At 40.9% G+C, this 26945-nt stretch overlaps 2 protein-coding genes across 3 annotated transcripts in view; one reads left to right on the forward strand and one right to left on the reverse strand.

Annotated features, from left to right (window-relative positions):
- Positions 1-26945, forward strand: part of LOC126353858 (calmodulin-like) — a 732664-nt gene that overhangs the window by 324331 nt on the left and 381388 nt on the right. The gene's annotated exons all lie outside the window — the stretch shown is intronic.
- The window catches only part of LOC126353859 (troponin C-like), a 47828-nt gene continuing 26217 nt past the window's right edge, over positions 5335-26945 (reverse strand). Inside the window, exons 4-6 of the mRNA XM_050003026.1 lie at positions 21318-21434; positions 15202-15333; positions 5335-5532 (exon numbers count right to left, since the gene is read on the reverse strand). Coding sequence (XP_049858983.1) covers positions 5504-5532; positions 15202-15333; positions 21318-21434 — 278 coding nt within the window. The 3' untranslated portion in view covers positions 5335-5503. The remainder of the gene's footprint in view (positions 5533-15201; positions 15334-21317; positions 21435-26945) is intronic.

The following is a 26945-nucleotide window of genomic DNA, read 5'->3' on the forward strand; positions in this document are numbered from 1 at the left end:
AAATTGCTTAGATTATTAAGATACTGTAGAGGCGAGCACTATATTGTACGTTAACGGGAAACACGAAAATTTACTGCTGCTGCTCCCGGGGCCATGTCGCGTTTGCGCGTAACGGCGAACCAGCATCCCTTCCCCTTTCGATGTTCAACTGTCACACAGTTTCAGTTCAACTGTCTGTCACTTTCTTCTTCAGGTCTAGGTATAGGACAACTCACGTGTAAATCAACGTACCACATCTTGTTACAGAAACATCCAATGCATGTGACGATAAATGGGTGTAAGATTTCTGCTACGGATACAGGAGGACATATCAGTAAGTCGGCCGACACGATTACGGATAGATAACACTTCATTACAAGAGGACACATACAGGTCGTCTACACGGTACAATGGTCGAACCTGGACTGTCTCTGATCTCAAGTCCCACGGATATCAACTTTGGAGCTGCGAGGTGTTTGGTGTGTACATCTACATCTATATCTACATCGATACTCAGCAAATCACACTTAAGTGCCTAGCAGAGGGTTCATCGAACTACCATCAAAATAATTCTATATTATTCCGTCTCGAAGAGCGCGTGGAAAAAACAACGAACACCTATATTTCTCTGTGCGAGCTCTGATTTCTCTTACTTTATTATTATTATTGATGTTGTTGTTGTTTCTCATTTTGCAGATCAGCGTCAATAAAATATTTTCTCTTTCATAAGAGAAAGTTGGTGATCGAAATTTCGTGAGAAGTTCCGCCTCCCTCACAACATTTTCTGTGTGTTGTTTCCAGTTTAAATTGTTCGTCATTGCAATTCTTAGGAATGTACATGAATTTACAGGCTTTAGATTTGACTGATTTATAGCGAAATCGAAGTTAACGGATTCCTTTTGGCTCTCATATGGATGACCCCACACTTTTCATTATTTACGGTCAATTGCCAGTTTCTGCGCCATACAGATATCTTTTCTAAATCGTTTTGCAATTTGTTTTGGTCTTCTGATGACTTTACCTGACGATAAACCACAGCATCACCTGAAAACAACCTATGACGGCTTCTCACATTGTCTCTCAAATCGTTTATACAGATAAGGAACAGCAGAGGGCCCATAACACTACCCTGGGGAACGCCAGAAATCACTTCTGTTTTAGTCGATAACTTCCTGTCAGTTTCTACGAACTGAGATCATTCTCACAGTAGAATCACGTAACTGAGACGATATTCCATAAGCACGCAATATGACTGCTAGCCGCTTGTGAAGAAATCTGGAAATCTAGACATAGGGAATTAATTTGAAATCCCTTGTCAATAGCACTAAGCACTTGGTGCGAGTAAAGAGCTAGTTGTCTTTTACAAGAACGATGTTTTCTAAATCCGTTTTAAGTGTGTGTTATCTTTGAGGCAACTCATAATGTTCGAACAGAATATATATTAAAAAATCCTGTGCATATCGACGTTAATGATATGGGCCTGTAATTTAGTGGATTACTCCTACTGCTTTTCTTGAGTATTAGTGTGACCTGTGCAACTTTCCAGTCTTTTGGAACGTATCTTTCGAAGAGCGAGTGGGCTTTCATGATTGCTAAGTATGGAACTATTGCATCGGCATACTCTGAAGGGGACCTAATTGGTATAGACTCTGGAGCGGAAGACTTGCTTTTACTAAGAGATTATAGTTGCTTCACTACTCCGAGGATATCTACTTCTAAGTTACTCATGTTCTTGATTCGAATTCTGAAATATTTACTACTTTTTATTTGGTGAAGAAATTTCGGAAAGCTGTGTTTAGTAACTGCTTTATCAGCACTGTCATCGATAGTATCTCCATTGTTATGACGCAGAGAAGGCATCGATTGTTTCTTGCCGCTGGAATACTTGACATATGAGCAGATTCACCTTGGATTTTCTGCCAGGTTCCGAGGAAAAGTTCCGTTGTGGAAACTATTAGAAGCATCACACATTGACGTTCGCGCTAAATTTAAAGCTTCTGTAAAAGATACCCAATCTTGGAGATTTTGCGTTAGTTTAAATATGGTATGGTTTTTTTGTTTTTTTTTTCTGCAACAGTGTTCTGGCCCATTTTGTATACCAAGGTAGATGAGCTCCGTAGTTTTATTAATTTATTCGCTATGAATCTCTCGGCTACTGTCGATACTATTTCTTTGAATTCAAGCCACATTTGGTCTACACTTCCCGGTAAATTGTTAATAACGGGACGAGTGGAGATTGTCTCTCAGGAAGATGTGAAGAGAATCTTTAACTGCTATTTGTACAGGTGATTTTTCATTTACTTTTGGAGGATTTGAGAGTTACAATAATCAGTCGCGATACGACAACCTGTGATAACCAATCCCTGTATCCGTTTTGATGTTCGTTAATAGCTCAGGATTGTTTGTTTCTAGAAGGTCAGGTGTGTTTCCACAACCATTTACTATTCGAGTAGGCTCATAAACTAAATGCTCGAAATAATTTTCAAAGAATGCATTTAGAACAATTTCTAACTATTTCTTATGCGTGCCTTCGGATTTAAAGATGTATTATCTTGTCTCCGTTATCGATAGAGCTGTTGTCTCCGTAAATGTGTAAATTAGGCACGCACTACATTCATACTGTCGCTTTTTGTGGGAAGCGCGTTGAATACATTACTTTGTCTACGATTCATCATTTAACATATTTCTCTCAGTAATTCTTGAGCAAAATATTTTGATTCAAAAGGCTGAAATACAACTCATTCAGTACACACTCATCTCAGTACCGATAAAAAAGTCAGCATTCGAAGGGATTTCCGGTCCAGTACCACTACCATGTTCTCTTGGAACCAAACTCCGTTTTGCTTTAAAATCAAAATGAATTACGTGATACGACACAATGGTGACTGGTGAACAGAAATTTATTGAAGGAATATTATTTACTGTTCGTACAAACCACGTTGATCATCATCAAATAAGAAAGCATTTTATTCTCAAAACTTTTTTTTTTTATATTGCATTAAATCACCAGTCCACTTCCGTGGCTGAGCGATGACCAAGTCAAACTGCTGTGCGGAGGACCAAAGTTCGATTTCAGCTACTGGCAGGGATTTACTGACTGTAGGAGGCCCGGAACGGGGTGCACTCAGCGTCGTCACGCCATTTGAGGTAATACGTGCATGAGAAATAGCGAGCCGAATCTCAAGGAAGTTGACAACGAATGGGAGAGCGTTGTGCTGACTCCATGCCGTCCGAATGGCAGAGAATGACACAGCACCCTGTGGGCATCGCATGGTCCTCTGCTCTCTAAGGCGGAGTCGCCAAAACTCCATTATCGATCATGCAAGCATATCACAGAATCATTAGTAATATTATTAAAAGATTGTCACTGCATGTCGGATTTTGCAGTAACATTCCTTTGTAATCATTTGTTTAGAACAGGGGCTCCCGAACCTTCCCTCTGACGGAACACTCTGAGAATACTGGTGTTGCGATAGAACTTCTTGTTCATTTGAAAGGCGAATAAAACTTTTAAAAATGGAAAAAACTTGTGTTATTCCGTGAGTACTTCAGTTTTATATCATACGAAATAACACAGAAATCTTTATAAAGATAAAAATAATGGCTACCGTAAAAATGCAAATAAGGGCTATGGTATTAAAGGTTTTTTGTGGATCACTTCTGCACTGGTCTCGGAATACCAGTGTTCCGAAGAGCACAGTTTGCGTAACACTGATTTAGAGACTAACGTTCTTCAACACTTTCCCTCTCTCACTCCATTGGTCCTCTCTGTCAGTAAAGCGTACTATCTGTCATACATGAGAACAAGTGTGGCAGCTGTTAAAACACCTTCAGTTCGTATTTCTTATTAACCGTAATACAGCAACCGGGCGACGTGACATAACGGTTAAGACACTGGTCTCACATTTGGGAGCAGTGGAGTTCGAAACCAGACTGACAATTCTGTTTTAGTTCTCCTTTAGTTTCCATAAAACAATTACAACAAATGAGGAGGTACATGAAGTGTGTTGGCCATTGCGAATATGACCAACCTTCAGCTGCATAATGAATGACGACATTGAAAATCTTTGCCAGATCGGGACTCGAACCTGGATTTCCCGCTTGACCGGGTTCGAGTCCCTCATCGGCACAGATTTTCAATGTCGCCATTCCGTTATACAGCCGAAGGTTGTCTATATTCTCAACTCAAATACATTTCATATATTTCGTAATAGCTGTAGTCGCCGCAGTGCCTGTTCCTTGGGACATGCTTGCACTGCATCATTGTATCTAATGCCTCTGAAAAACATACAGCCGACATATTTCCCCATCCGAAACGGTAATACATCCACATTCGTGTACAGCCTCTAGTTACTTCGTCGTCGTCAGAGCGTTGAACCATAATCTTCTTTTCCTTTCTTCTAAACGTACCGGGCAGAGCATCTTCCTTCACTAAGTTTCATCACTTCATCGGTATTAACTCGGGGTAAATTGGTGGAATTACTTTAGTTTTTTTAGACTGGTAAAATTTTTGGTTTAGAATCTTCTGTAGAATTTAATGAAAGATTTACTCTGCCAGGCCTAAAACATTTCATAACTTTATTTATGAATGAATGAAAGCGGCGTTTTTCCACTTATGCTGTAATTTTATTATTGTTGCACAACCAGTGTATTACCACTATGAAATGGGTACGCAGCGGTTTTGAATGCAAATTGGCTGAGATATATTTTCCTAGGAAAAAGGTACCATAATTATAAAAACTCTAAAATTTTCCTTTTCTGTAGGTCGGATAGTTTTGTTTTGGAAATAACTGTTCTTTGTGGTTTGACAAATAGCTGATGCACTTTATGCGGGGTTATATAAAGATTTGAAGTTTGAAAGAATGGAAGTGAGGACAGTTAGCAATTTCAAAGACGTTTTTGTCTATACTTAAGGGATGCCCAAAGAAAAAAAAACATTCCTATAAAAATAAAATTATTAAAACATATGGGGCTGCAAAATGTGAGATTCGCAGATTTAAAAATTTCCCTTTTCTTTATATATGCCACCATTTTCAACATGACGTGCACATTTTTAATAGTAAGAACTTTGTATCGACACCGTCATTGTTGTATTAGTCTAATATCTTAGCTTACCGTGAAGTAATAACTCGTGCAGTTGCCTGTAAACATGCTTCAAAACAGAATAAATAACTAAGGCATGCGACAAACAACGGGCAGCAATAGTGTTGCCTAAATGTAGTAGTACGTTTCTTTCTTCCAAAGAATCCCCAATGACAGTAATTGTAATACGTACGTACTGAGTTTTAAACAGTGGAAAAGAAGAACATTCTTCTTGTATCTGGAATGGAATCTTATTCAGATTAAACAGATAACAAGAGAATAAGAAGCGCTTTATTTGTAGACGATGTGTACAGCAACTGAAAAGTATCCACAGACTGCAAATTGTATTCAGTTCATTTGATGTAACAGATGATGATGGATGGAGCTACGCCCAGATCATGAAATGGCGCACTTGTGGTAGCGGTGCTTCACTGTTCAGCGTTCAGTCTCCGGTCATCATCTCCATGAACTCTGAAACAGAAAATATCTGGGTCACGACATGTGTTCATTGCAGTTAACCTAACTTTTCAACCTCTGTCTACAGATGGTGTACACAATTTACGACCATTGTTTCCAGCATGATAATTTTGACGTTACTCCATCTCCCTGTGAAACATACTAACTGCAGGTCATACTCGATCGGATAGCTTGCGAGATAAGTCGCGTGCAAGTCGTTAGCTTTACGCCCTACACACGGAAACAAATTACGCTTATAGGTGCACAGACCATCATATTTTTTGTCTTGAGCGTATTACTTTCGGATGAAATTATGTGAAAATCTCATTTCCGGTTCTGACCAGTATTTTCGAAAGGTTTGCGTTGGTAACAATGCATATACCATAACCGGAAATTCTCCGCGAAATTCTCCAAATTGGACTCTTTCTTACTCTTAGTTTACAGTGCATCAGAATTCAGACGGCCCCCGACACCTTTGGGATAGAGACGGAAAAGTGTACAGTTAAGTAATGTTGTGTAAATGGAGGCCTATTGAAGAATAAAAGTACGCTTGTACTCATAGTTTGACTAGCTGTTGGAGAGGCCATGACACAGTTCAGGAACAGCCTTAGCTTTCTTGTCATAATTACCGATCTCGTATACAGAAAGGATCACTTTTTATTCTTAAGTGTCGATTTTACTCTGAAACGAACAATATGACAAAGTGGATTAGCGAGTTACTTAGTAGTATTATTACCAATTTTCTTAGCCCCGTAAAATTGTGTCTACAGTACTGTCGCTGACGAATTAAGCGTTTTGCTGACACTGAAGAACTTCGAAAAGGCTGAGTTGCTGTTTGCTGAAGGAGCACGTCTGGAGTTTGTAACTGACGTATAGTAGTGATAACCCTTGAATCAACTGACGCAACTGAGGAAGTGTCTGTCGTGGTCATTACCACTTCTTAAAGGAAATGGTTTTTGGTCTCTGCTTCGCTCGCACAGGGACTGCAAGTAGGTGAAATATATCATTCTACAAGAAGAAAGCGAATGTGAATGTTGTTGGGGGAAGGAAAAAACTGATTATCCTTTTTCATGGGTTCCTTCTACTTGATTTTTACATTCCAGTTGCTGTTGGAAGAAAACATCATTATCTTATCTCAAACTCTGTGTCGGCCCCGCTGGTATGTTCTCGCATCTCCCTCCATAGTATCCGCAGCTGTTTCGCCCGAATGCGGATATTTTCGAAAGTCGATTACACATTGTGGTCGAAAAATGCTTATCTTGTTGACAGGTTACGTATCCATGACGTGACCTAGTTTCGCGGTGAAAGGGGATGTAGTTTCCTTGACAGATGGCTGATTTCGGTTTTAAGATAATTTGTTTGTGGTCAGAGAGAGGTTTTTTTTTGGGGGGGGGGGGGGGGAGTCGCTCGTTCGTCTCTTTTCGTGTACAAAAGACGGGGTTTGTAGTAGCATCGAAGCTTGAGGAGGTGAAACACCAGCACTACACCGAAAATAAAAAATAAACATCGCGATTGAGGGACCAAACTAATTTTATGCAAGCTTTATCGAGCAGTTCGCTGTTGGCTGATAAGTGGTAGATTTGGATCCAGGAGCTACAGGTAATGATTCTGTCTGATATGACGGGTCTAATTTGCGATGAGTATTTAGAAACAGTAAATACGAAAGTATTCTCTGAGAACTTGTAATTTTTTGCTTTTTCAAAATGAGTTCTAGCTTGCCGAAATCTATATTGGTTGAATCACTTGAATATCAGTATTCCCCACACAGTGCAATATCCCGGGACACAGAGCGGCAGAAATGTTGTATGTGGGATGACGAGAAAGTTCCTCGGATGCATCAGCGTTTGTGTACGGTGGGATGGACCGAAATGGAATCCATCTTTGGAGTGCCCCCTTTCTTTTGTGAGAAACGGTGGACGCATTCTCTACAGGAACATCCCCGGACGTTTTATCTCGCATCCTGGCAGAGGATTCCGGAGAGAGCGGACGCTACTGCAACGTCATCTCGCGAAGTGTTGTCGCCGCCCAAGCGTGAAAGGCTGTCGACATACCGTACGAGCAGAGACTGCGGTGGTGTGACTATGAAAGCACCATGAGTAAGAGAAACTAGGGGGCGATAACAGACGTCTTTATTTACATCACAGCTTGTAATATTTTTAAAAATTATCGTTCACAATGAGGCGCGGAACGTTAGTACAGTTTCGACAAGCTGAAAGGGTAAATTAGTCTTGGCTCAGCGTCGTAGCCAACACCCAAATCTCCAGATTTCACTTAGATCCGTACCAAACATTATATTTCTAGAGAGTATGAACCAAAAGACCGATTTAGTTCGTACTATATGGTGTTGTCCAGTAGAACAAGCGTGAACGGTAATTAAAAGTATCACCAAAATTTACGTGGCAAAGGAAAAGCTTATCTGTGAAGGAAAAGTTTATCTGTGAGTAATTCTATCGCATGTCTCGCGTGGCTGAGAAAGTAGAGCGTTCAGTCGTCGCAACAAAGGTTCTGCGTTCACATCCCAGTGACGACATTTTTTTTTATTTTTTTATTGTTTAGACGCGAAGGTGTTTTAAATGGTGAACATTTTCTTGACATGTAGAAGAGCTTTTTGGAGTTTGTAATATTCTTTTGGCAGTCTGTTCTCGCTTCGTTAGTTGCACATTATGTACTTATTATTAATCTTATTATTTTATTATTGATTATTATTGTTACTATTATTTCCGCACGTTTGATGCAATTCTTCTTAGCGTAAAAAAATTGTAGTCATTGAGATTTGAACCCTTGTCCCTCGATATGTGCCAATTTCCCCATGGACGCAACATGTTTCAGTTACCCTCAGTTATCCTTTTGATGTGGCACTGGTGTTGCTTTTAATTAACGTTTACGCTCGTTCTGTTGGACGACAGCATATAGTACGAACTAAATCAGTGTTTTGGTTCATACTCTGCTGACAAAGAACGTTTGGTACCGATCTGAGCGTCTGACATCTGTTTCACACAATGTACAGCGTGGTGACGAGGGTTCAGATAGTCCCGCAGAATATGCCAAATGAGCTCTTATATAAATTGAAACGTTGTGTGGAGTGGTAAAAATCGTGGAAAACCGTAGTAACCATTTCTTAAACCTTTTGTGTTGGACGATGCCGCTCGAGTGGGCGAGTTTGTGAGTTGTTCTATGGAGAGGAGGGTGGGGGGGGGGGGGGGGGAGGGGGGCAAGTTTTATGTAACCGTTCGGCCATTCAGATTTTGATGTACATCGGACTCTTAACTCATTTCATGTCTATGTCGAAGTGTTCCCTTAAGCGATACAAGACTATTTCCTTCGCAAAACTCTCTCTTCTCTATTTTTTTATCTCCAGAAGTATAAAATCAAGATTTATTGTATCAAAAGCATGTCATGTATAATTTATATCGTCATTTGAGAAATAAATCTTTTTTTGGGAATCCTGAAACGCTGTGCGAAACGTTTTGTCTTTATTGATTGTCTAATATTATATATCGATTTGTTCTGTAGTTGAGAGGTCTGGTATAGGGTCCAGTCAGCCTTACTGAGGTCAGATAAGAAGCCGCTTGAATAAAGAAGCAGTGTAAAGAAGCGGTGTAAGGCATAGTCCCTGAGTGGTATTTACTTTATAATTAATTCATAATCTTGGTCGCCTTTTCTCCCCATCAGGTTCGCGACTGGTTTGCTGCGTCCCGTTAGAAATTCTCCTGTGCCAGCCTTTTCATCGCAGAGCAACAGTAACGCTCAATATCTTGAATTATTTTTTGATATATTCCAGTCTCTGTTTTACCCCATATTTTTTCCCTCTACAACTCCCTCAAGTACATCAAGATATTCCCGCTTCCGAACACATAACCTATCATCACGTCCTTTCTCCTTGTCAATGCTTTCCAGACATTTCTGTTCCCACCTATATTGCAAAGAACTTCTTCTTTTCTTATCTTATCATTCCGCCAAGATTTAATATTCTTCTACAGCACACAATCTCAAAGATTTCGATTCTCATCTTTTCCGCTTTTAATTTTCTAATAAATGGAATACCAATTAATTGAAATGAGATCCAGACTGTAAAATCTTTATTTAATTGAAATACGAAAGCCAGTTTTCTCTTCCAAAAGTCAAAGCAACTTTCCCACTTTACATATGTTTCCTTTACTATTTCTCCGACTCACTCAGCTCTCGTTTATAGCTTTTATTAACGTCCGACTGAACCTCGTAAATCCAGGGATCATAAAAGAATACAGCTACTTAATTGTGGATAACTGTGACATCTTTTTATGTGTGATTTCGGGTTTTATAAACTTTTATCGTTTAATCCATGATCTGTTTTCCAGAAGGTATATTCATTTGATATATTCGTTTCTGGGATACTAACTGAAAGTGTGTGATGTCCCGAGACTCTACACAATGTGTTTGCTTCTGCTAGTGGAGTTACAGCATCTGAGACTTCCGACTAGGCCTGAAAACCGAAATCGAAATTTCAGTCTACTGATATCCTTCACCTGCTTTTCCATATCTCGCATAGCGTCTCTTGCGTTTCTGGCAACATAAACTGCTCGAAAAGTTCAGTGTTCGAGCTAGATACGGTATTTTTAAATGTCAAAAAGTTTATAACCTTAGTCCTTTAATTTCATACAAATGCATTCACCAAATTTGGTTAAAATTACTCCAGGTGTCCCTCAGCTATGATTTTGTGCCACCCTTTATCATGCTTATCCTCAGTTACAGGGCTACTGTCAGTGTCGTATTGTAACAGTAATTTTTTTCCTGATAGCAAGTGATATGTGTGACAAGTTTTCTAGAAACTGCTTTAGGCGTTACAGACATATGCTGGTACGCCATTATCTTTTTATCATAACCCCTTGTGATGCAACGTGATGGTCACTCTCATCAAAGAACTTAGTGACCCCGACAACCGTGCATTCGTTGCTAATTTTTAGCGAATGCCTGTACCGTAACGTGAGATCAGTTTTTCCATTTTCAAGTTCTACTCGGCTACCGCCAAAGACTTGTTGAGGTCTTCATTGTTTGCGAACTGTTTTTCACCCAAAAATTTCTTCAGGTTCTGGAATAAGTTAGAATCACATGGTGCGAAGTCAGGTATTTATGCCGGATGTCAAGAAATTTCCCGCTTAAGACGCTGAAGTTCTCGCTGTGTTCGCGCTGATGCAAGAGGCCGCGCACTGCCTTGAATCAGAAACTCCCTTGACGACAACATTTTACGTCACTCCCTAGCAAGATGTGCGGAATGTTGTCGGCAAAGGTGTTTTTGATTCATGAGAATGCGCGGCATCATGCATCAGTACGAACACAGCAAGAAGTTCAGCATCTTAAGTAGGAAATTTTTGAACATTCTGCGTACAGCCCTGAATTGGCGACAAATGATTTTCACTTATTCCGGAACCTGAAGGAATTTTTGAGTGGAAGACAGTTCGCAAGCAATGAGGACCTCAAACAAGCAGTGATATCCGGCCTCAGATCTTTATGGTAAGAAGTGGAACATGGGAACGGTATATTTCGTGCTTATTTAGTAGTGCCGAGACGCTCTTTACTTTTTGAACGACCCTCATACAGTATGTGTCTTTTTATTAAATATTCAGGATTTGTTACTATTAATAGCGTAAACGCGTATAGTAAATAGTACAAGATATCAGAAGCAAAAAAAAGTCTCAGTGAACATAGGTCCGCAAACGAACCTTTTGCGAGAATATTATGACTTTGTGGTTACCAGCCACCACTGACTAGATTCTATGTAAACATCATCCTATTTAGAAAAAGGTAACGATAATGTACACATTAAGAAAAAGTTATTAGAGATACTTTGCTAGAAGTGCAGGTGTTTTGAATGAACTCGACAACAGTTAGATGACTGTACTCGTTCTTAAAGGTGTACAAAGTGCTGTGCTTGTTCCCAGATGCAGGCCGGCAACCGTGGCCGCAATAAGTTTTAAATCGTTTCTGCTGTGTCGTCCGAACAAGGCATAGCCAGGGCAAAAGAACCACAGGTGCAAAGGTGCGAGCTGCTGCCAGTGCCATAGCGACACTTGCGAGAGTTCCACCAGCGCCACGGGCGGCGCTGAGGATGAAGGTATCCACTTCGCCTCGGCCAATTCCCGGCCGAGTACAATCCGTCCATGACCGGACAACAGACAGAAGTCTACTCGGAAGATAGAAGAGGAGCTCTCGCCCATCGTCCAGGGCTGACTTACACAGTTAACTTTGTTTCGTGAACTCTTAAAACTGTTGTAAATTGCATTTGGTATTCACTTTGAAATTGCATTTAGCCATCGAGGGACTTTTTTGTGTCATATTAATTGCGGTGTTGCAGACTTCATCATTATTCAAGTCACACATATAAGTAAATATTTTAACTCATTTCTGTGACTTCGTTACTATTTTGTTGGAGAGTCGTAAAAACTTTGTTCTCCTATCCAGTTACCGGACCCTGGGGCATAGCTGCGTAATAGTGGCAGGGGGAAATTGTGTTAGTGGTGTACTGCACAGGAAGCCGTTTCACGAACTCACAAAATCGGCCTACCATAACAAAAGTGGCAACTCAGTCTCCCCAGTAGTAGCGACGAGGCCTTTGCAAATACTGGCGACTAGGGTGTACAAAAGCTTCAGACACGCCGGGACCATTTCGAAATTCTTGACAAATATCGACAAGTGTATGTTCCATTTGTTCAACCATATTAACTGGAATGGCGTACACATCTAAGGTGGCGCAAATAGGGAAATCAGTGGGGTTCAGATCAGGCGATCTTGGAGGCTGCGGCACAAGCCGTCCTCGCCAAATCCATTTGTGGCCATATCGGCGCGTTAGTAATCGTCACACCACAGAAGCAAAAGGTGATCTATCATGGCCGGCCGCGATGGTCTCGCGGTTCTAGGAGCTCAGTCCGGAGCCGCGCGGCTGCTACGGTCGCAGGTTCGAATCCTGCCTCGGGCATGGATGTGTGTGATGTCCTTAGGTTAGTTAGGTTAAAGTAGTTCTAAGTTCTAGGGGACTGATGACCACAGATGTTAAGTGCCATAGTGCTCAGAGCCATTTGAACCATTTTTTGATCCATCATGCAAGTACAGCATCCTCTGGTGTTGCTTTAAGGGAACATCCTCAAGCAATCCTGCAAGATGAACAGAAACCGATTTGGTAGCCACGTATAACGACTAGGCACACACTCAATGAGAAACGTAGCTGATGAGATTCATGCACAGCCTGTTGGTTGGAGGCTGGATGACTTCAAACTCAGAATTACGTTTGAACCATGCTACATCTGCAAAAATATAATGTTGTTGTCAAACATAGGGTTGCCTGCAGTTTCTTGTTGTAACTACTGACAGATCATTAGTCTAGGACCAAAGTGTGCCTCAAAAAGAAACTGAAATCGTTGGCGGTGGTACGGCAGCATTGCACTGCGATGCATCGTTCTCCAAACACTACAGTGGTTCATTCCAGAAATTTATGTGGCACGTCTCCTTGCGAGATTCCTGGAGACTGTTCGACTGTTTCCAGCACCACATATTCAAGCATAGGTGTAATAAGTAAAGGCCTACCCGCTTCTGCAGTATGTGCAAATCTCCCAGTTTCTCGGAGGCAGTGATGAACATTTGTAAACGTTCGACTCTCGAGGTGCCTTCGGCCAGGGTATGCTTCTTGGTACAAAAAAATCAAATGGCTCGGAGCACTATGGGACTCAACTTCTCAGGTCATTAGTTCCCTAGAACTTAGAACTAGTTAAACCTAACTAACCTAAGGACATCACACACACATCCATTCCCGAGGCAGGATTCGAACCTGCGACCGTAGCGGTCTCGCTGTTCCAGACTGCAGCGCCTAGAACCGCACGGCCACTTCGGCCTGCTTTTGCTTCTACTATCGTGCACTTTCAACCGTACGCACTTACATAATTATGAAACACCCTATATAGATACATAATATTTCTTTTTGTGCCTTACATACGTTGATTCAGTATTTTGCGTCATGGAATACTGTTCAAACTTGTGTGAATTCCTAAGGAACCAAATTTCAAAGGTCATTGGTCTCTAGACTTACACTCTTATGCTAAGAACAACACACACACACCCATGCCCGAGGGAGGACTCGAACCTCCGGCGGCAGGTGCCGCGCAGTCTGTGACATGACGCCTCAAACCGCCCTGCCACTCCACGCGGCCATCGAAGACTACAAAATATATAGATGTCTCCTGAGTAGACGGCATTAATATAAATGAATGAAGAATTTGCCAAACGTATATGTAAGTTATGATTTGAATCCGTTCTTGTTACTGGAGCAGAGCTTGCAAATTACCTGAAAAATGAATTTACTGGTCTAATTACTATAACGAAAATTTGAACTTTCAGATCTGCAGCTGCCACAAGAAAAGAGAAAAAAATTTTAGTTTTCTCACGAATGGTCACCTGACACAGTTTTCACAGTGTTTCGACTGCAGGCGCTTTGGACCAGATAGTATGAATGTTCTGATGTAAAGGTTTGACTATCTGACTTCTCTGTAACATACGTGTAACTCAGTGGCACAGCGCGCAAGTGAAGGAAGGATTTAACTTCCGGCGAGTAGGAGCTTGTTGGAGACGGAGGACTTGTTCATATTGAAGAAGGGAATGTACCCTCCTTTTCAAAGATTCTGTCCCCAAGTTTGCCTTCAGAAATTTAGGGAAATAACGAGAAACTCAAGTCTGTATGCCAAACAAGAACTTGAAGCGCCGTCCTCGTAGATGCAGATCCGGGATCTTGCCACTGCCCAGCTACTTCGCTCTGTACAAGTGCCCAAGTGTCATACGGCAATTCCGAATGTTCGGGATTCCAAATCACAGCTTCTTTGAACTTTTACAACGTTTTCTTAACACTGTGTGACCAAAAGTATCCGAAAATTCCCAAAAGCATACGTTTCTAATGTTAGGTGCATTGTGCTGCCATCTACTGCCAGGTACTCGATATCACCGAACTCAGTAGTCATTAGACATTGTGGGAGAGTAGAACGGGGCGCTCCGCGGAACTCACGGACTTCGAACGTGGTGAGGTGATTGGGTGTCACTTGTGTCATACGCCTGTACGCGAGATTTCCACACTCCTAAACATCCCTAGGTCCACTGTTTCCGATGTGATACTGAAGTGGAAACGTGGAGTGACACGTACAACACAAAAGCGTACAGGTCGACCTCGTCTGTTGACTGACAGAATCCGCCGACAGTTGTAGAGGGTCGTAATGTGCAATAGGCTGACATATATCCAGACAATCACACAGGAATTCGAAACTGCATCAGAATCCACTGCAAGTACTATGACAGGCGGGACGTGAGAAAACTTTGTTATTATGTTCCAAAGATGGACCAACACGCTATTAAGCAGGTTTCGTCTCATGAATTTATGATTGTATCACCAATAATCCCGACATCTTTCTCAGTACAAGTTAGTTTCAGTGCTCCATTGCTGTCTTGTCGTTGGGGTCTCCAGTCCGAAGACACGTTTAATGCAACTCTCCATGCAAGTGTGCCCTACGGAAATCTCTTATAATTAATACAACCGCCTTACTGTAGTCAGAGTTACTATCCATCTAAAGTTTTTACCCTTCACTCACTTCCGTCCACTGGGAAATTAACAATTCGTATATGCCACAGGTTGTATCCCACCGACCTCTTCTTTGTTCTAAATTCGGTGCTTACCGTCGAAGTCGACGGTGCCGGAGCCGTCAGTGTCGATCTCAGCGATCATCTCGTCCAGCTGGTCCGGCGTCAACTGGTCGTCTAGCGCCGCCAAGATCTCGCGCAGACTCGATGTAGGGATGTAGCCGTTGCCTGCCACAAAGAAGTCATGAATCATCTAGCTGTCAGCTTGGAGACTAAACAGATTAAACATTACATTTCTGTTCTACCTGTCTAATGGAAAATAAGCCTGCTGAAAGGCTTTCGCGGTCTCATCTTCAAGTTTTATTTTGTAATAATACACCGAATGTTGCCTTTGTTTAGCAAATATTATGAAACAACATTCTGTCAACATGATTTCTTGTACCTACCAGTCAGCATGGTTCAACAGATATCCGTTAGAAGGAAAGCTGCAATGATTCGTCGTTATATTAAGTAAACATTGGAAGTCATTTTTTCCGTTCTACGTTCTTCTTTAGTTGCTTCAAAATTCGTACAGGTCTTAGCAACCAAATGAAAAGTACTTTCTTTTTTGCCATATGCGTTTCGCTTCTTTCATTTATAAAGCATCTAGCTTGGCCTGTAATACGTGTTTCTTTTAATATATATATATATATATATATATATATATATATATATATATATATATATATATATATATATATATAATAAATTTATTATGTAGTAGCCCCCCCCCCTCCCACAATGAACCATGGACCTCGCTCAGCGATACAGATAGCCGTACCGTAGGGGCAACCACAACGGAGGCGTATGTGTTGAGAGGCCAGACAAACGTGTGGTTCCTGAAGAGGGCTTTTTCAGTAGTTGGAGGAGCAACAGTCTGGATGAATGACAGACTTGGCCTTGTAGCATCAACCAAAGCGGCCTTGCTGTGCTGGTACTGCGAACGGCTGAAAGCAAGGGGAAACTACAGCCGTAATTTTTTCCGAGGGCATGCAGCTTTACTGTATGGTTAAATGATGATGGCGTCCTCTTGGGTAAAATATTCCGGAGGTAAAATAGTCCCCCATTCGGATTTCGGGGAGGGGACGACTCGGAAGGACGTCGTTATCAGGAGAAAGAAAACCGGCGTTCTACGGATCGGAGAGTGGAGTGTAAGATCCCTTAATTGGGCAGATAGGTTGGAAAATTTAAAAAGGGAAATGGATAGGTTTAAGTTAGATATAATGATGATTAGAGAAGTTCGGTGACAAGACTTCTGGTCGGGGCTATAAATGTAAAATCAAATAATGGTAAAGCAGGAGTAGATTTAATAATGAATAAAAGACAGGAGCTCGAAACAGCTACTACGAACAGCATAGTGGACGCATTATTGTAGCCAAGACAGACACGAATCCCATGCCTACTACATTAGTACAAGTTTATATGCCAAGTAGATCCGCAGATGACGAAGAGATTGAAGAAATGTACGATGCGACAAAAGAAATTATTCACGTAGTGAAGGGAAACGAAAGTTTAATAATCATGGGGGGCTGGAATTCGATAGTAGCAAAAGGAAGAGAAGGAAACGTAGTAGGTGAATATGGATTCGGGGTAAGAAATGAAAGAGGAAGCCACCTGTTAAAATTCAGCACAGAGAATAACTTAATCATAGCTAAAACTTTGTTTAAGAATAATGAAAGAAGGTTGTGTATGTGCAAGAGGCCTGGAGGTAATGGAAGGCTTCAGATAGATTATATAATGGCATGACAGAGATTTAGGAACCAGGTTTTAAAGTGTAAGTCATTTCCAGAGGCAGAAGTGGACTCTGACCATAATCTGTGGGCTATGAGCTGTGGTCTAAAACTGAAGAAACGGCATAAAGATGGGAATTTAAGGAGATGGGACCTGGATAAACTGAAAGAACCAGAGGTTGTAGAGGATTTCAGAGAGAGCGTTAGGGAAAGATTGACAGGAACAGGGGAAAGAAATACAGTAGGAGAAGTATGGAAATGGAAATGAGCGTTTGGCGTCATTGGCCGATAGGCCCCTTACGGGGCAGGTCCAGCCGCTGTGGTGCAGGTCTTATTACATTCGGCGCCACATTCGGCGACCTGCGCACCGGATGGGCATAAAATGATGGTGAAGACAACACAACACCCAGTCCATGAGTGGAGAAAATCCCCGACCTAGCCGGGAATCGAACCCGAGCCCCTTAGGTCGGCAGTCCGTCACGCTGACCTATCGGGGCGGACACTTTGAGAGATGAACTAGTGAAGGCAGCCGAGGATCAAGTAGGTAAAAAGACGAGGGCTAGTAGCAATCCTTGGGTAACAGAAGAAATATTGAATTTAATTCATTAAAGGAGAAAACATAAAAATACTGAAAATGAAAAAGGCAAAAAGGATAATAAAAGTCTCAAAAATGAGATCGTCAGGAAGTGCAAAATGGCTATGCAGAGATGGTTAGAGGACAAGTGTAAGGATGTAGAGGCATGTCTCACGAGGGGTAAGATAGATACTGCTTCCAGGAAAATTAAAGACACCTTTGGAGACAAAAGAACCACTTCTATGAATATCGAGAGCTCAGATAGGAAACCATTTATCAGCAAAGAAGGGAAAACAGAAAGTTGGATGGACTATATAGAGAGTCTATACAAGGGCAACGTACTTGAGGGCAATATTATGGAAATGGAAGAGGTCGTAGATGAAGATGAAATGGAAAGGTATGACACTGCGTGAAAAATTCGACAGAGCACTGGAAGGCCTAAGTCGAAACAAGGCCCCGTGAGTAGACAACATTCCATTAGAACTACTGACAGCCTCTACCATCTAGTGAGCAAGATGTATGAGACAGGCGAAATATCCCCAAACTTCAAGAAGAATATAAAAAATCCAGTCCCAAAGAAAGCAGGTGTTGACACGTGTGAAAATTACCGTGCTGACAGTTTAATAAGTCACGGCTGCAAAATATTGACGAATAGAAAAACTGGTTGAAGCCGACCATGGGGAAGATCAGTTCGGAATCCGTAGAAATGTTGGAACACGTGAGGCAGTACTTATCCTAGACTTATCTTAGAAAATAGATTAACGAAAGCCAAACATACGTTTCTAGCATTTGTAGACCTAGCGAACGCTTTTGACAATCTTGACTGGAATACTCTCTTTCAAATTCTGGAGGTGGCAAGGGTCAGAGGCTGTTTACAATTTGTACAGAAACCAGGGGCATGAAAAAGAAGCAGTGAAGGCAACAAATGAAAAATATAGAGCAGGAATCATAATACAGGGAGAAGAAATAAAAACATGCCTATGGCATTGTAATTCTGTCAGAGACAGCAAACGACCGGGAAGAGCAGTTGAACAGAATGGACATTGTCTTCAAAGGACGATATGAGATGAACACCAACAAAAGCAAAACGAGGATAATGGAATGCAGTCAAATTAAATCAGGTGATGCTAAGGAAATTAAATTAGGAAATGAGACACGTAAAGTAGTAAAGGATTTTTGCTATTTGGGGAGCAAAATAACTGATGATGGTCGAAGTAGAGAGTATGTAAAATGTAAACTGGCAATGGCAAGGAAAGCGTTTCTGAAGAAGAGAAATTTTTTAACATTGAGTATAGATTTAAGTGTCAGGTAGTCGTTTCTGAAAGTATTTGTATGGAGTGTAGCCATGTATGGAAGTGAAACATGGACGATAAATAGTTTGGACAAGAAGAGAATATAAGCTTTTGAAATGTAGTGATACAGAAGAATGCTGAAGATCAGATGGGTAGATCTCTTAACTAATGAGGAGGTATTGAACAGAATTCGGGAGAAGAAAAATTTGTGGCTCACCTTGACTAGAAGAAGGGATCGTTTGGTAGGACATGCACTGAGGTATCAAGGGATCACCAATTTAGTATTGGAGGGCAGCGTGGAGGGTAAAAATCGTAGAGGGAGACCAAGAGATGATGACACTAAACAGATTTCCGTGACGCTATATCGTAAGTGCCACCGAACGATAATTTAACGTCATGAAACTGGTGCTACAAAAGTTGTTTTCAATCTGAAAAACAAGAGAAAGCGTAACATAGCAACATTTTTTGTAACTACTACATAATAAATTTATTGTACACATTAAAAAAAATATTTACGAGAGGTTACTGAAGTTGCTTCATTACAAAAGCAGCAAAATGCAATCGGTAATCCATAAAATGCCTTTCATTTACTTGCAAAGACGGAACATAGTTCCATGAAATATCGGAAGGTTCATAATGCACTGTAACCCTGGAAGTGGTTCAGTGTACCTTTTTATGCTACGTGCAAATGTTTTGCAGTTGCTACCTGTGGAGAGGAGCTACCTTTTGCTGTCTTTTAAGTTCCCTGCGTGTTTATTTTGATCGTTAGGCTGATACTTAATGTCCCTATGGGAATTATTTCTCACTTCATACACGAACATCTATGCGGAAAATCATCTGTTCCTTGAGGGATCGAACACAATATATCATTTAGATTTTGTTCTCAGTTGTCATAAAGGAAAATCATTAGTACTGAGTACAGAATTTGAAGGATGTATATAACAAAATATAAAGCACAATATAAGACACAAGCAGCTGTGGATAATAGATTATCACAAAGGACTTCCACTTTATCTCTATAGATTAGAAAATATCACAAAAAAACTACTGTTCTTTGTTTAGAGCCTCTATGCATCAGTTTAGACAGAATGCAGAAGTATTACTAGTTTTCTCTCTACTGTGTCTGTATATACTATTCTCGAAAATGAAGTATAGCGTCTTGTACTTGTTCGTTTGACGGTAAATAATTTATTTTCACGGCCTTGCCATACAGTCCGTCATACACGTGGGTAGTGGCAGAGAACAGTTATCCCTAAAAGCACTCACAGTATTGTCGTAATTTGAAGATTTTTTTTGGAGCATCTCCAATATTGGGGATTTCCCAATTGTACATTGTCGACTTAAAAGCCACAGTACCACCATACCAAAGAGTTTGAATACCAAACAATTTAATACATGGAGAATAACTAAAATTCAAAAGCTTCATACCTCAGTTCAACGGTTAACTCTCAGTCGCATGACTAGTTTTTTAGAAAACCAATTCCAGTAGAAACATATCTGGGGATAGGATCTCACACAAAATATTATGTAATAAGATGAACACAAAATTTTTAATTAGTTTTGATTTATTCAATATTTTAGTTTAGTTGCCGTACAGCAAGTGCTGTTGTTATACTTTCAAGGTATGTAAAATGATGCTTAACTCGATGTGGTGTAAGTGGCAGAAGTAATACACTCGACTTTTAGCAAAGAGTACCGATTTTGAACTGATTCTGTCAACACAATGAGGCTAAACACAGTCTAGATCGATACAACAAGGCTACGCGGGTTGCAGACGGCAACGTCTTGCATATACGATTGCATTATACGTAAATTTAAGGTGTTGTTTTTGCCAAATGGCAACACTATATAATAGAAGGTTAACTGATATGATCACTCGACTCCCACCATGGATAAGAATTAATAAATAGGACTTCGACGCATCCGCTTTTCACACTACAATAAGCTTCTCTTGTTTGTACTATAACACAATTTTGTTTAAAAAAGAAATACTCTATACTATATGCAGGAGGAATGTCACATAATTTGTGATGTGAATTAACTCTACATATGAAAATAAACCAAAAAAGTCTACAAATACGTGTCCGATTTTCAGTTGTTACGGAACTGGGGCGGATTGAAGACTATGCACATTCATCAGTGAATATGAAGACAGATGTAGATATTACATAGAGAAATCTTGCGATAACGCGTAAGTATCCAGATTTTCAGAGCAAAAAAGACAAAGTTTGGATATACTCTCCGCGACCTCACATGTGATTTACTGTGTTCTCAGCATCTGCGATCCTCCCTCCCTCCCGCCTCTTCTAACAACATGGTTACCAAAAGGAATGGGAGAAACAGTATCCCATACCAAACACTAACCAAATATGGTTCAAGATGATAAATCTGAAACATAATTACTACTGGTTTCTTATTAACGTTGTTATATTCTGTGAATGTGGAGTCCAACAATGTATTTTCTTCAAACAGACAGAGAACTGGGATGACTAGCTAAGTATCTCCCAATGGTTAAGTAAGGGCTGACAACCTTTTGCGCCTTGTTTCCTCGCCTTGCTGCTAGTGTCAGGTGCTCACCTTCCTTGTCGTAGAGACGGAACGCCTCCTTCAGCTCCTTCTGCATGACCTCGTCGTCCTCGTCCAGGAAGTGCGTGGCGACACGACAGAACGCTTCAAAATTCAGCCGACCGTTCTCTGCAACAGATCGCTCACGGTCAGAATCTTCGATGGAGGATATCGTATGTACCATCTGTACTGTTCAGATCTGAAGAAACGAATCCAAGTGATACACGTTAAAAATGTCCTGAAAGATACATTTTATCATTATTACAAGTTTTCGTTGTGCAAGCAGCCATAGAAATATGTTTACAGTGCGCATAAACTGACTGAAGCATAATGGCCGAAAGTTTAATGACCCCAAATATTTACACAACTTTTGATTTCCACGTAAAGAGAAGGAAAATGTCACAGGGCAAGGCCCAGTTGGTTTGTATATTTGCATTGTCACTGAAGATCCTGTTTAACGGTCCTTTGGGCAATACAAACGTTATTTCTCGGCGAAGATATAATCTATGAAGATGGAGACTTGATTATCACAACATTTTCAGTACGAAATTATGGCCTCAACAGATCTTCACAATAAGACCATTATTTATTCCAGAAGATAGTCATGCATTATGTTTGTTCCTCCTGATATTAGGAAAGTAAAGACTCCTGTTGTATAGACACGTCACTGCCAAAAATGACAATAAAACGCCTTCAGGCTTCGAAGAAAGTCACTGTAGCTGGTTTTGGACTGCTTGAGCAGACTGCGTCTACCTGAAATCACTGACCAAGTACCAAGCATGTGGGTGATCACAAATAGCAATTACAGTTAATCTGCGTAGGTACCAATTATCGCACCACTACAGGATTGTAGTTCACAAGTATTATGGTTAAACATTTGTCTAAAAATAGTCAATCTCGTACAAAAATTATGAATGTCCTCAGCACTTCGAGGCATTTATTGCTCCGAGTTTCCTGATCAGAAATGAAAGCATACATTTCTAACGGATAAACAATTAGTTGTACACAATTTCTACACTTAACATCAGAGTAAATCTGTTTTGAATATCCTCAAGAGGTACACATCCAGTAAGATCTTCAGTTGTTATTCAAGACTGGGTGTCAGTAAAGTTCTTTTGTTCACAAATGTACTTGTTGCTTACGCCAGTCTAAGTTTGATATGTTCCTTGGTTTATGGAGTTTGTGCAATCTTGCTCACTAGAAAAATTAATTCTTTCAGTCCTTTTATCACTGTGTCTTCCCCAGGTGTGAAGTTCACGATGTCGCTATTCGCTTTTCTGGTATACTTCAGCACAGTCGCATTCGCTACTTCTACATATTTCACTTCTTTTTTAACATCATCGACAGTTAACCAACATTGACGACAAGCTCTGCCATAGTGATGTGAAATCCAAGATTTCTGGAGAGGTGTAGGTGCTTGGATGGGATTATCTCTGTAGTGAAAGGCATGTGCCAGTCTACAACGTTTTTGGGAGAGAGCGTGTTTAACTTGGCAGTCGGCGGAGCTGTCGCGTATTGTTTGCGACGTTGCCGTCAACTACCGCTGCTTTGAAGGCCGGGAATGCGATTTAGCTAATGGCAAGGCTGCTCAGTTCTGCCCTACTGGAGCTGAGCAAATCCCTCATGGCTTACAGTGAATGATACGCGTAAACTGTTGTGTTTCTCATTCGCGTTGTTGAATTCCTATGCGGATACTAAGTCGTGCTATTAATATTCGATGATGAGGCAAATATTTATCTGGGGTGAAAAGATGCACGAGGGTTGAGCAATGCACCGCGGTCTCGCAGCGTAAACAACTCGTTTACAGAGCATACTTTCTGACTAAAACGCTTCTAGCTCTGGAAATGTTTTTAGACTCCGGTATGTCTGAGGTCATTCAGTTGATTGTAAGTAGTATCTGACGTCAAAGAATTCCAACGAACACCTGTTGTTAGCGTCTGCTTTGCTGGTACATCCGTATCAACAATTTCTCTGGTAATTCTGTAAAACTTATTTCATTCAGGACCATCGAAATGTTATTGCCAGTGCTAGAAGACGACGGATGTGTCACTTTCGTTGTAAATACGAATATTTTACAGCTGCACTGACACATTTCAGTTTAAAATACAACTTACTGCAACCAGTGGAATTTGTTGTTATTTCCATTTCATGGTTTCTGCTATTATTACACTCGTATATTGTTCATTAAGCAGCCGTGCGAAACTGTATCGATCGCCTTATACGGGGCGGTGAAAAGCTTACAAAGCTGTTGCAGGAACGGGGTGGTCATAAATATTGTGAAAAGCTTATAAAGCTCAGGAGACAGCTCAGCCTTTGGGTCGTGTTCGATTCTTACTACCGTTCCATGTCCCTGTTTTGTATGGCTCTTTTGTTCGGTTTTAGGGATCCAAGCGAAGAACAGTTCGGCTACACTGTGTCTGACGGACCGCTTGAATTTACGCGCGCAACGGCCTGATTGGCTAACTTCAATGCTAATTAACCCAGAAACTGCGCAACGAATGAAGTTTTCATTAACAATTAGTTCTTACCACAACCTATCCTGCAACACCCTTACACGCTTTTCAGTGTTTCTGACCGCCCTGCATTAATCGTCTGCGCCTTCTCAATTGAAATAATCTACGTAATAATGGTGGATAAAACTTCGAAACGCGTAGCAAAAGATCAAGAAATGTGACAGTTTACAGTATAGCGAATTTTCATTTCTTATTTTGGTTTGATAAAGTTATATTGTGGAATTACCAGAAAAAACTGTCGACCATATAGCCAAAATTTTACTACAGGAGGAGCAAGATAACTTTGACTGAAATTTCAGTATGGATTAGAAACATGCAGGCCTTCTATTTAGAGGTAAGATAGCACCCTGGAAACGACAATATGAGTTGATAATTGGACATAAAGGCAAAAACTAATCATTAATTCATCCGACAATTCCTCAGCTTACGAAATCCTATTCACACTAAGACTCTAGGCATCTGCTATCTTTAATAACTAGATTCAGATTTAATCTCAAACTTTTGCTTGAACATCTTCGCAAGCCAGGCATGGATCTAGATCTTCGTATATATCTTGCAACTGTGCAACTGTGAAGTTTGTGCGGGAAGGTACTTCTTATTGTATCAGTGATTACGGTGTCTTCCCGTTCCAAAGATTTTTTAATCGCCACTGTGCACTTCGCAACTAGTCTAATCTTACCTACACCAATCCTACGGAGGCGAGACGTAAACAGTTGTTGTATATTCCTAGATCCCCCACTTAAAGCTCAAACTTTGCAGTAGGCTCTCATTTGACTATTTGTGACCCTCTTCAACCGTCTGTCAGTTCAGGTTTTCCAGCATTTCTGTGCTACATTCCGATGGGTCAAACATCCATGTGACCATTTGCGTTGCCCTTCTGGTACTTCTAAATAGTACGCGTCCGACACACTTGGACATTATTCTAGGATGAGTCACACATGAGCTTTTTAAGCAATCTCCTTTGTAGACTGACTTCTTCTTCCTAGTATACTATGACTGAACCGAAGTCTGCCACCTGCTGTACCTACTACCGAACCTATGTGATCGTTCCATCATATCCCTGCAAATTGTTGCACCAATTGCTGACTTATTCCAGTGGTGACTCATTGCTAACATCCAAAGGAACTTCGCAATATTTACACCTGAAAATATGACTGAATATTTGTATAGCCTTTCTCAGAGAGCACTTCCTCATAAATACCGCATTATCAGGGAGAAGTCTGAGGTTACTATCAACATCGTATGTGAGGTCATTAATATACAACTCAGGCAGCAACAGTCTCAACTAATTTCCCTGGATCACATCTAAAGTTACTTATGCATCTGTCCACGACTCTCCAGCCAAGATAAATGCTGCGTCTCCCAGCCAATAAATCCACAATGTTGTTAGAAATTTCATTGTACATACCATATGACTGTACTTCGGATAATTAGCGTTTGTTACCTTTCGGAAGTCAAGAAATGCTGTGTCTACAAGACTGCTTTGATCCGCGGATTTCGGTATGTCATATGAAAAAAGCGAGAGTTGCGTTCTGTATCACCGATGTTTTTGCAAGCCATGCAGGTTTCCATGGAAGTCATTCAGTCTGAATAGGTTGTGACATTTGAGCTTAGAGTTATGAAAGACATTGTATGTTACCCGTCTTGTAGATATATGGGATCTGTGCTTTCTTCGAAATAATGTAATGTTATTAAAAGAACTTATGCAGTTTGAGCAACAACTGCCAACCAGTGTGGCGACCTCCTTGCCAAAACAGAATCCTAGAACTCACACCACATCGTTCATCTACATCGTCGCTGACACATCTACATCTAATATCAACACAGAGTAGTTACCGACGTACACACGGCCTACAAACTTAAACAGTGCATATCCATCTCGAATCAACTTGTGTTGGCGATGGTGAGAGCGTTGCATTACAGTTCCAATGTGTTGCCACCATGGCAATGAATGTCAGTGGATGATGCCTGTGTCTTGCTAATTTGACAGTGGTCAACGAGCAGTGATATTCCACCATACCCATGTGAAGAAATTTGTGTCCGGTGAGTCGGTGCCGTTCGTACTTCTCACATATACTGATGGACAACGAACAATGCAGATCGGAGATGAAGAATTTTCAAGATTACTTGAAAATGAGGCAACGAACCCCAAACTAGTAAGAAGAACGAAAGATGCATCAATAAAACAAAAACATTGTAGCCGTGGAAATTTTATTTAGAAAATCAACGTAATGTGAACGATGTCAGTATGAATGAGCTAGCTGTATGGCGAATGTTAAAGGCCAACAAATGCAGGAATGTAAAATAAATAGTGGCGTATAGAGGGTCATCATAAACTGACCGATTAAATTTCGTTCAGAGATATTTTTTAAATTTTTTGGTACATATGACCCGTGGTCTCTGGTGACCAGTTACATAGCACTTGTATTTTATTCTATTTTCCCCCATTCATGGGTGCATTTGTATTCGAATTGCATTGAAAATACAGAACTGTACAAGTAGTTTTACTGATGAAGAAGAGTTCCGAAAGTTGGAAGTTCAGAAATACAATTGTGTGGTGGCCGTTGCTGGGGGAACAGCTCAGCATGGTGCCGCACCGTCACTGGATACAGTGAACCCGTACACCGGGCGTAGGCAACTTGGGTGATCCGCCGCCCTCATCCCACGTACTTACTTGAGGCCGCGGGCCGCCGCTCACGAGGCGACAGCAGCGCACCTAACGTACAAAGTCAAAACTGTAGCGGTGGTGGCTTTAATGTTTGTGGGGTAATAAAACATATGAACGGTACCCTTTTCCAGAATGCGGGGCCAACGAAAACTTGTATATTTGAGAAAAGATTAATTTCATGTGAATCCAGAATTTCCTCCGAGGGCCGGATTGAAACTAGTCGCTAGCCAGATGCAGCCCGCGAGTTGCTTGTTGGCCACCCGTGGTATACACGAAGCATGTAACACATAACTTTTCACCAGAAATCACCGATACTTCCGTGTGTCACTGCTATCGCACAACTGCCGGAAAAAGAAACACTAGACAGAATCGAGAAGTACTAAATGCAAACTTGAGGGCGGTGGGCGTTTCTGTTGTCAACAGCAAATACCGTGACTTAATGGAAGAAGTCTACCGTCG

This window comes from Schistocerca gregaria, chromosome 3 (assembly GCF_023897955.1).
Source record: "Schistocerca gregaria isolate iqSchGreg1 chromosome 3, iqSchGreg1.2, whole genome shotgun sequence".
NCBI classification, from domain to species: Eukaryota; Metazoa; Arthropoda; class Insecta; order Orthoptera; family Acrididae; genus Schistocerca; species Schistocerca gregaria.